The sequence below is a fragment of the Vombatus ursinus genome, unplaced genomic scaffold (genome assembly GCF_900497805.2).
Source record: "Vombatus ursinus unplaced genomic scaffold, bare-nosed wombat genome assembly UNPS02014662.1, whole genome shotgun sequence".
Lineage (NCBI taxonomy): Eukaryota > Metazoa > Chordata > Mammalia > Diprotodontia > Vombatidae > Vombatus > Vombatus ursinus.
The window spans coordinates 976,466-986,352 of NW_020954440.1; the positions used below are offsets into that span (position 1 = coordinate 976,466).

General features: G+C 40.4%; 1 protein-coding gene across 1 annotated transcript; it reads right to left on the reverse strand.

The window, feature by feature from the left end:
* Positions 1-8,633: 8,633 nt before the first annotated feature.
* On the reverse strand, positions 8,634-9,572 carry LOC114042628 (olfactory receptor 1444-like). Its single transcript, XM_027861316.1, has one exon. It carries the CDS (start codon positions 9,570-9,572, stop codon positions 8,634-8,636), a length of 939 nt encoding a protein of 312 aa, XP_027717117.1.
* Between the last annotated feature and the right edge of the window lie 315 nt (positions 9,573-9,887).

A 9,887-nucleotide genomic window follows, 5' to 3' on the forward strand; every position in this document is an offset into this window, starting at 1 on the left:
AGGTTCAGAGTTTTGTTTACAATTAGCACAAGCAATTAAACTGTTATTTCTTGGGGTATAGGGTGATGGAACCCTAACTGTTATGCACAGGGACACTGATGAACCAGGGAGAATCATAAGATCATAATCATTGCAAGTTAGAGCCAAATGTGTCTTAAAATATAAAATCACCGAACTTTGAAGGAACTTAGAACATGGGACCTTACAACTAGAAAGGACCTGCTATGTTTTATATTCTAAGCTCCCTTTCAGCTCCAACATTCTATGTCCTAAGGTCCCTCACAGCTCATACTCTGTATTCTAAAGTCTCTTCTAGCTCTGACATTTTATGTTCTATGTTTCAAGCTGGAAGGGACTTTTGATACTGATTTAGTCTAGGACTCTCAATTTACAAAAGAGAAACTGAGACCCAGGTAGAAAAAATTTGTCCAAAGGCACATAGTTTGTCCAGTGTTCTCACCACTCTAAAATCATAAATCAGGATATATCAAGAAGTAACTCTTTTATCAACTGGTTTTCAATTGTTTAGTAGAATTAACAACAAATGAAATTACAATGAAGACACCTAATGTCCATTAGATTAAAATTATACAGCATTTTACAGCTACAAAGCACTTTGAATGTGATATAGTCAGAGAATATTAAGAAGATAGATCACTTATTCCAAACCTCTAATTTTACAGATAGGGAAACTGAGACCCAGGTTGATGGCTTACTCAAAGTCACACTGCCAGGTGGAGTTTCAGGATCCTGATTCTACTCTCCGCCATTAAATCTAATTCTCTGTGCAATGCTTCAGACTTCCTCCTCTGGCATACTATTTCTTCATTTCATGATTCTAATAACAACCCTAGGGCAGTGAGGTGGCTCGGTGGATAGAACAATGGGCTTAAAACCAGAAAGAAAGGAATCTACCATTTCCTGTTACCTCCTCTTCACCAGACTTCTCAGGTGAGAAGACCTCAGGCACCACCACACCCCATGAACTAGGACCTTGGGCCTTCTATCTCTTGTTGTATGCATTGTGTCCCTGAGCAAAGGCTACTGGGGGCTGAGCCTTTCCCATCCTCCCCGAAGCAACTCTTTCCCTCTGCACTAGCACAAAGCAATTTGTACCTCGTGATTCCAGCCCAATCACTAACTAGGACATGGAGAACTAGGTGAGAATTGTATCTTACTGTGGTCCTCCTGAACTACCTCCCTCAGTCAATGTAGTAAGTTTATAAGTAGCCAATATAAAGGGGCAACAGGAAGAAATGAGATTTGCAAAGGGAAATCTGGAAGTCACATACAAACTGTCCCAAAAACCAAAGGAGCATAATTTACAAAGTATCACACATCCTGTTAGTATGTGCTGAATCAGCAGAAAACATCTAGGAGCTGTCCTTCCAGGTTTCTGGTCCTATGATATATAAATTCCACACAAGTTCCAGACCAGCAGAACACCAAAAGTTGCTGATAATTTTGAGGTGATGTAGACACGTAAACTTTAAAGGTTTACCCACAACTTGGAGATGATTTGAATACAATAATGAGCTAACCCCAAGGGAACATAAATAAGAGTTAGTCTCTTCCCCCTATGAAAATGAGACCTCCAACTGCTGCCCCCTGAACACTTTTCCACCCCCTTCAGGTCCTTGCTGCCAAATGCTCCCAACCCTACTTCATAGTCCTATGAGTAATATTGTCCACCTCTCCCCCTCCTGATCCTCTTCCCCCTTCCATGCCCACTCATCCCCTCACCACTTTCTCAATACCTGCAGATCCACTTCCCACACCATAGTAGGCTTTCCTGGTTAGTACCAAAAAAATTTGCCATGCATAATCCTATTTCATAATTTCATTATCAATCTGAGAACCCTTCGGCACAAAGAAAAGCAACACTCCCCTTGACTTCAGACATCTCATCTATTGCTGTGCCTGTTTTTGAGGGCAGAAGAGTGGTTTTCTCCACTCAATGAAGAACATTCTCACACATGGTAATAACCTTCACATTCCAGTGACCTCTGAAGTCCTGTAGATCATCATCCAGACCCCATGGCCATCCTCCTCAACCTTTCCACCCCAAAGTTTCATCCTATTTCCACCCAGCCCTTTCACTGCCCTCTGGAATGTTTGTTCCATAGGCAGCAACCTTCCCTTTGTCTTAAATTGTTTCCTCTCCCATTCCTTCCCTCTACTAGATTTTCCTGAACCCTGTCTTCCCACTTATGACACAGCTTCCCCAGCCACCATTTACAGTACTGGCTGTACCTTCTCCAGTTCTCCTCAGCTCACTTGTTAAGGAAGGGGAGTTAGAATATCCCTTGTTCCTCATTGCTACTTCCATGTTCTCCTCCTTTCTCCAACACTCAGTAACCTCACTTCCTTTGCGGTTCATGATATTCGCCTTACCCATTCAAAATCCTGGAATTATTGTCTACAGATTCCCAGATCATTCCCCTTCTTCCTTTAAAGATTTTGATACCTGACTTACATTTTTTTCTCTCCTCAACTCTTGACTCATACTAGAGGACTTCGACATTCATACTGATTCTCCTTCAAATATCCTAACCACTCAGTTTCTCAACCTAATCACCTCCCATCAGCCATTCCATCACCCTGTCTCTCACAAAGATTATCATACCTTTGATTTTGCCATAACCCAAAAATGTACCATCTCCACGTTCAAAGATTCTGAATTATCCAACCATTATGAAGAATTCAAGTATTATCCAACCATAATCTATTGGCTTTCTACCTCTCCCTCAGTCTTCCTTTATGTAATCCTACTCTTCATTGACACCATAACCTTCAATCCCTTGACCCCTCAATAACATCCCAAGCCATCTCCTCTGTACTGGCCAATCTCTCCCCTTCTCACCACCTTGACTCTTTTGTGAGACAATTCAATTCTACATTGTCCTCCTCTCTTTAATGCCTATATCACTGATGACCCCCAGCCAAGGGGCAACCTTGGATCATTCCCACAATTTGTTGCCTTCACTCCTTCAATCATTCACATTGCTACTTCTGTTGTGAAAGATAATCATCTTAGTTCAAGCAGCTTTTACATCTCTTATTTTCTGTACCCTTCATTTTTATAGTTAGAAACACTGTTTCTGACATTTGGGGTATTTTACTAAGTTAGTATAGTAAGAATAGCTGATACAAAATATTTCCCTGAAAGTCTGTGACATATTCTCCCACAGGTAGATACAGAGTCCAGGAGAAAGTAGTCTAAGGTTTAGAGAAAACATGAAGAAAAAAGGCAACTCACAATTCCTCATTGCTGAAACCCTTTTACTTCCTTTCATGGAGTACTCAGGAAGTTTACCTTAAATATAGCATAACTTTTCTTTTGGGTTCCTTGAAGAACCCTTAATCTGCCTTTCTTCTTCTCAATTTCCAATATGGCTTTACCTTTCAAAACAAAGACTGCTATCAGCTGCTGATTTCCCAGGGACAAAGTTAAGATACCAATGGAGAGATTAGAAATCCAAAATCCTCTTTTGAAAGTGACAAAATCATCCTTTGGCTAAGTCAGGGAAAGGAGGGTGGAGGGAGAGGAAAGGCTAAAGTGGAAGCCAAAGTAAACATTTCCATTTCCTTCCACATGGCATGAACTCAAGAACCCTTACCACCCTAATTAAGCTCTTCTGGATATGCTCTAGTTTACCAATCATCTCCCCAAAATATGATGCTTCTGTGATACTCAAGATGTCATAAGACTAGGGAAGAGTACAGTGATATTCTCACTTCTTTATCCCTGGAAATTATCCCTCTCAAGATAGCCCAGGATTGCATTCAAGGTTTGGATGACTATATCACATTGTTGACTCATTGGGTTTACACTCTACCAGCATCCACAGATTCTTTCACATAAATTTCTAAGGACTCCTCCATAACTTGCATCGATGAAATTAGTTTTTTTTAAATCACAGCTTACAACTCTACACTTAACTCTATCATATTCCATCTTGCTAACTTCAGCCCAATTTTCTAGCCTGTCAAGATACTGGGTTCGGATCAACAGGTAAAATGCAGACCAAACATCTTAGTTTAGCAGCTTGCCTTCACAAACATGAGTCTGAGAAAACCACCAAATTGTGAACCTCTCAACTCTTCTTCTAAAATGTGTACTTTGGCTTGTCTTTAACCCTAACATAAGTATTCAGATTAGAATTTCAGCCATTTATTGACTCCAACTGGTTACCATATTTGATCCTCTCCCATAATCATATCAATTATGTATGCTATCCATAATGTCTCTGTGGGTGAGTGTTTTACAAAGGCTTTACGTGGAAATTCCCACAATCATACTTGACTCCTAGAAGGCTACAGGGGTTTCTGACATGGCTAGCTTCTAACTAGCTTCATTGGTTGGTCATTAGTTTGACACACCAGATCTACTGAGCCTATGCCCATTCTGTCCCCGTTTAAAACTTCAAGGACTACCAGGGGTCACATAGCCTATCAATAGAGTTATGGCTCCCATAATTAAGACTCTATTTATAGGAAGTGACAACCACAGGCAGAAGATGGAATTCCTATGCTCAACCTCATTGCTGGGATCATGCCAGACTTTCTATTTAAATTTCTATATAAATTCACTAAGGACATAGTCATCGGGTACTCTCAAGAGAGAATCAGCTTTCAGCTTAGCTCAGTTTGAAGGCAACAGACCTGTAATTACCTATCAAAGTAATCTATTCAGAAATATATTGATCATCTGGCTCCTGTCAGAGTGGTCCATTCTTAATAGCTTCCTCTCTGCTCCCAACTTCCTCCAACCAGCATCCCATAAATGTGCATTCTGCAGAAACTTGCTTGCCAGTTCTCTGCTTGACATACCTGTCCCATACTCTCTTGTCCTTTGACCCCTACCCATTCTTCAAGCCTAGCCCAAATCTCATGTCTGCTCTGAAGCCCCTCACCTCCCCCCACCAATGACTAACCCTGAGTTCTCCTTTTCTAAGTTCCTATGAAACATAATGTCTGTTCCACTCATTTGGTACTTCTATATAAACACTGACTTTCTTTGCTATGGTCTCTCTTTCTTTAAGCTCCTTAAAGACAAGGGCTTTGTGTCATTAGTCTCTGTGGCCCCCTAAAAACACAACACCAAGCCTTAAACATAACAGGCATTCTATAAAAGCTTCAAATTTTTATTCGCAAGCAAGCAGAGGGGAGGAGCAGAACCCCATTACCTTGCTCATGAATTTTACTAAAAGCTCTCCAAACCTCAGGATCATTGGCTCACAGGCTACTGAAATGCAAGGGATCCTGGAGATCATCTAATCCAACCCTCTCATTTTGGGGATGGAAAAACTGAAGTCCATAAAGGAAGTGACTTGCCCAAGGTCACAAATTAGCTCAACTGATCATCACAACAACCTGGTGAGGATGGAACTCATTTAATGGACAAGGAAATTGAAGTTCACGATCTAACACTGAATTTTAGTATTGCAAAGCACTTTGACATCTGTTTGCTCACCTGATTCTCCCAACCACTCTATGTGCTCCATGTGACCCAAGAGGACTCTCCTCAATTTTCAGTTGAGGAGACTGATATGACTTATCCAAGATCACAGGGCTAGGAATTGGCTGAGCACTCAATGTCATGTGTTTGCCTCCAAGACCCATAATCTTTGCACTTCACTACTCTCCCTTAGTACAAAGAGAGAAAAGATGTATTTTTTCTCTGAACAAAGCCAGGCATACCGTAGTCATAGTTTCTAGTGCCATGTACTTTGGTGAGGGGAGATGGAGGAAGTGGTAGGCCATTTTCAATTAGGGCAGTAATTACACCCATGTCCATCTTCAGTTTGCACACAGGCCAGAACTAATTAGTCCACAGCATTTGATACCCGGCAGGAGGCTTCAGTCATCTGGTCATATAATGTCAGTACTGGAAGGGATAATAGACTACCTAGGGCTAGGCTAACCCCCTTGCTTTTAAAAGAGGAGGAAGGAGGAGATGTGTGACCTTGGACATGTCCATTCTTCTATCTGAGCCTGAGGGAAAACAATAAAAAGCAAACTGCCCGGTGACAATGGTCAAAGACTTGGAATGGGCTAGTAGATTAAGAAATGAACTGGGAGACAGGGGACCATTGGTATAGTCCTACTGCTGTTGGAAACTCCCTTTGTGACCTTGGGCAAATGCTTCCAATCAGCCCTTGAGTTATTATTTTGTTGAATGTCTAGACTTAAGAAAGTGATGAATAAAATGTTAAGAATACAGTTTAAACTTAAAAGTATGTCGAGCACAGAGAAATTTTGAGAACCAAACTTACCACTACTCCCACATGACTGACACTGTTATCATTGTTTTAAAGGCAAGTAAAATAAGGTTTATGAAGGTGAAATCATTTACCCATGATAATATATCTAGCAATGATCAGAGGTAGGATATGAACCCAAGTCTTCCTGATTTCAAGTAAAGCCTTGCATTCCTTCAGAAGTGGAAAGGATGTCATTCCCTTCATTTTGCAAAGAAAGAAACCTAAAGCCAAAATAGGGAAATGATCTGCCCAGGATCACAAAGAGAGTTAGCAGCAGCAACACCAGAAGTAGACCCATGGTCTCTTGCTTCCCAATTCATTCCTTAATCTATTATGTCATGTTTTTCCTTGAATATCACACCCGAACTTCCAACTCTGTATTTTCTTTTTTTTTCTTTCTTTCTTTTGGATTTTATTTTTCCTCAGTTACATGTAAAAACAATTTTTAACATTCATGTTTAAAACTTTGAGTCCTGAATTCTCTCCCTTCCTCCCTCCCCACCCCACCTCATTGAAAAGGCAAGTAATTTATACAGGCTATAACATGTGCAGTCATGCAAAACATTTCCATAATAATCATGTTGTGAAAGAAAACATAGACCAAAAAAAAATCCCTCAATAAAAGTGAAGTAAAACACATATGTTTCATTCTGTAATGAAGTACGATCAGTTCATTCTCTGAGATGGATAGCATTTTTCATCATAAACCCTTCAGAGTTGTCTTGGATCATTGTATTGCTGAGAATAGCTAAGTCATTCACAGCTGATCATCTTACAATATTGCTGTTACTTTTTACACAGGACATTTCACTTTATATTACTTCATATAAGTCTCTCCAATTTTTTTGAGAGCGTTCTCATCAGTTCTTATAGCATATTAGCATTCCATCACAATCACATATCAAAATTTGTTCAACCATTCTTCCACTGATGGGCATCCGCTCAATTTCCAATTCTTTGCAAACAAAAAAGAGCCTCTATAAATATTTTTGTGCACATAGATTTTTTTCCTTTTTGTTTGTTATCTCTTTTGGGATATAGACCTAGTAGTGATATTACTAAGTCAAAGGGTATGCATGGTTGTAGAGTCCTTTGGGCATAGTTCCAAATTGTTCTGCAGAATTATTGAATGAGTTCCCAACTCCACCAATAGTGTATTAATGTCTCATTTTTCCCCACATCCCCTCCACCATTCCTCATTTTTCTTTTCTATCCTATTAGCCAATTTAATAGATGTGAGGTAGTATCACCTCACTCAGAATTGTTTTAATTTACATTTCTCCAATCAATAGTTAATTAGAGCATTTTTTCATATGGCTATACACAGCTTTGATTACTTCACCTGAAAACTGTTCATATCTTTTCATCATTTATCATTTGGGGAATGGCTCTTATCTTTATAAATTTGACTCAGTGCTCTATATGTTTGAGAAATGAGGTCTTTATCAGAGAAACTTGTTAAATATTTTTTTTCACAATTACTATTGCTAACTGTACTTCCCTCCATCCTATCTCATCCCCATTCAATCTGTGCTCTCCTTTGACCCTGTCCCTCCTCAAAAGTGTTTTGCTTCTGACTACTCCCTTCCCTAATATGCTCCTCCTTCTATGACCCCGCTTCTCTTATCTCTTTCACCTACTACTTTTCTGTAGTGTAAGATAGATTTCTATCACATTTCTATCTATGTATATTAATTCTAAAAGTTATTCTCTCTTTGAGCCAATTCTGATGAGTAAAGTTCACTCACTCCCCTTCACATCCCCCCTTTTCCTCTCCCCTGTAGAAGCTTTCTCTTCTTTTATGTGAGATCATTTACCCCATTCTACCTCTCCCTTTCCCCCATTCCCAGAACATTCCTCTCTCACCCCTTAATTTTATTATTTTTTTTGTAGATACCATCCCTTCATATTCAACTCATACCTGTGCCCTCTGTACTCCAACCATCTACTAAAATCATGAGAAAGTTCCTATGAGTTACAAGTATCGTCTTCCCATATAGGAATGCAAACAGTTTAATCTTATTAAGTCTTTCATGATTTCCATTTCCTTTTGCCTTTTTTATCCTTCTCTTGAGTCTTATATTTGAAAGTCAAATTTTCCCTACTCCACCTCTCCCTTTCCCCCTCTCCCAGTACATTCCTCTCTCACCCTTTAATTTTATGGGTTTTTTATTTCATAGATATCTCATTCTTGCTTCAGTGAGTTCACACCCCAAGATTCATAGGACCATTCATCTAGAGCCATAAGGGAACTTTGAGGTCATCTAGTTCAGTCCCATTCCAATTTACAGATGAAGAGACCGAGGTCCATTTGGTCAAAGCCAACTAGGAGTGCCAGAGGTGAAATGCCCCTATTTGCTGGAAAGTTTAAACATTCCTAGAAAACCTCACCTGCTTGATCATTTTGCTGAGGGCATTTTTGACTTCTTTGTTCCTCAGACTGTAGATCAGGGGGTTCAACATGGGGATCACCACTGTGTAAAAGACAGATGCTATTTTGTCAGTGTCCATGGAGTGGCTGGAGCCTGGTTGTAAGTACATGAAGATGATTGTCCCATAGAAAATGGAGACACCAGTAAGATGGGAGGCACAAGTAGAGAAGGCTTTCTGGCGGCCCTCAGCTGACCGCATCCTTAGGATGGCGATGAAAATGAACAGATAGGAGATCAAGATGACCAGGAGAGTAAAGAAGACATTAAAACCAACAACAAAGAAGATGACCAACTCACTGACGTGGGTGTCAGAGCAGGAGAGAGCCAGGAGTGGGGGGATATCACAGAAAAAGTGATGAACCACATTAGAGCTACAGAAGGAGAGGCTGAAGGTATTTCCTGCATGGATGGAAGCATTCAAAAAGCCACAGATGTAGGAGCCAATGACCAGGCAAATGCACACCCTTATGGTCATAGTGGTGGTGTAATGGAGGGGCTTACAAACAGCTGCATGGCGATCATAGGCCATGGAAGCCAGGAGGTAGCATTCCACTGTGGCAAAACCAACAAAGAAGAAAAACTGGGCAGCACATTCTGAGTAGGAGATGATTTTATTCCCTGAGTAGAGGGCAGCTGCCACCTTGGGAGCTACAGCTGAGGAGTAACCCAGATCTGCAAGGGAAAGATTACTGAGGAAAAAGTACATTGGAGTGTGGAGGCGGGTGTCAGAATGGATCAGCACTATCATTCCCAAGTTCCCTACAAGGGTGAGAAGATAGATGAACAAAAATACCAGGAAGAGTGGGAGATGAAGCTTGGGGTCATCTGTGAGACCCAAGAGAATGAACTCTGTCACTTCCGTGCTGTTTCCCATGAAATTTTTCTCCTTCTTATTTCTCCTTCCTATGGGGAAAAAGGAAAAGGTGCTGATGAAACAGGGATGAGGTCATTCGTGCATTCATTCAACAAGCAGTTATGGAAGACCTACTATACATCAGACACTAAGCTATGTGCCAGAAATACAAGAAGAAAACCTAAACAGCCCTTGCCCTCATTGGGCTTAGCTTGCATTCTCCTGGGGGCAGCTGTATGTATACACATGAATAAATACAAAATCTAGATGAAGTAGGTAAAATATATAGTAAGAAGAGACATAAACACCAGATACTTTCACATAATAGGTGATTGA

Bases quoted from the DNA above. Each gene is read 5' to 3' on its own strand.
- LOC114042628 (XM_027861316.1), bottom strand. From the start codon at position 9,572: ATGGGAAACAGCACGGAAGTGACAGAGTTCATTCTCTTGGGTCTCACA.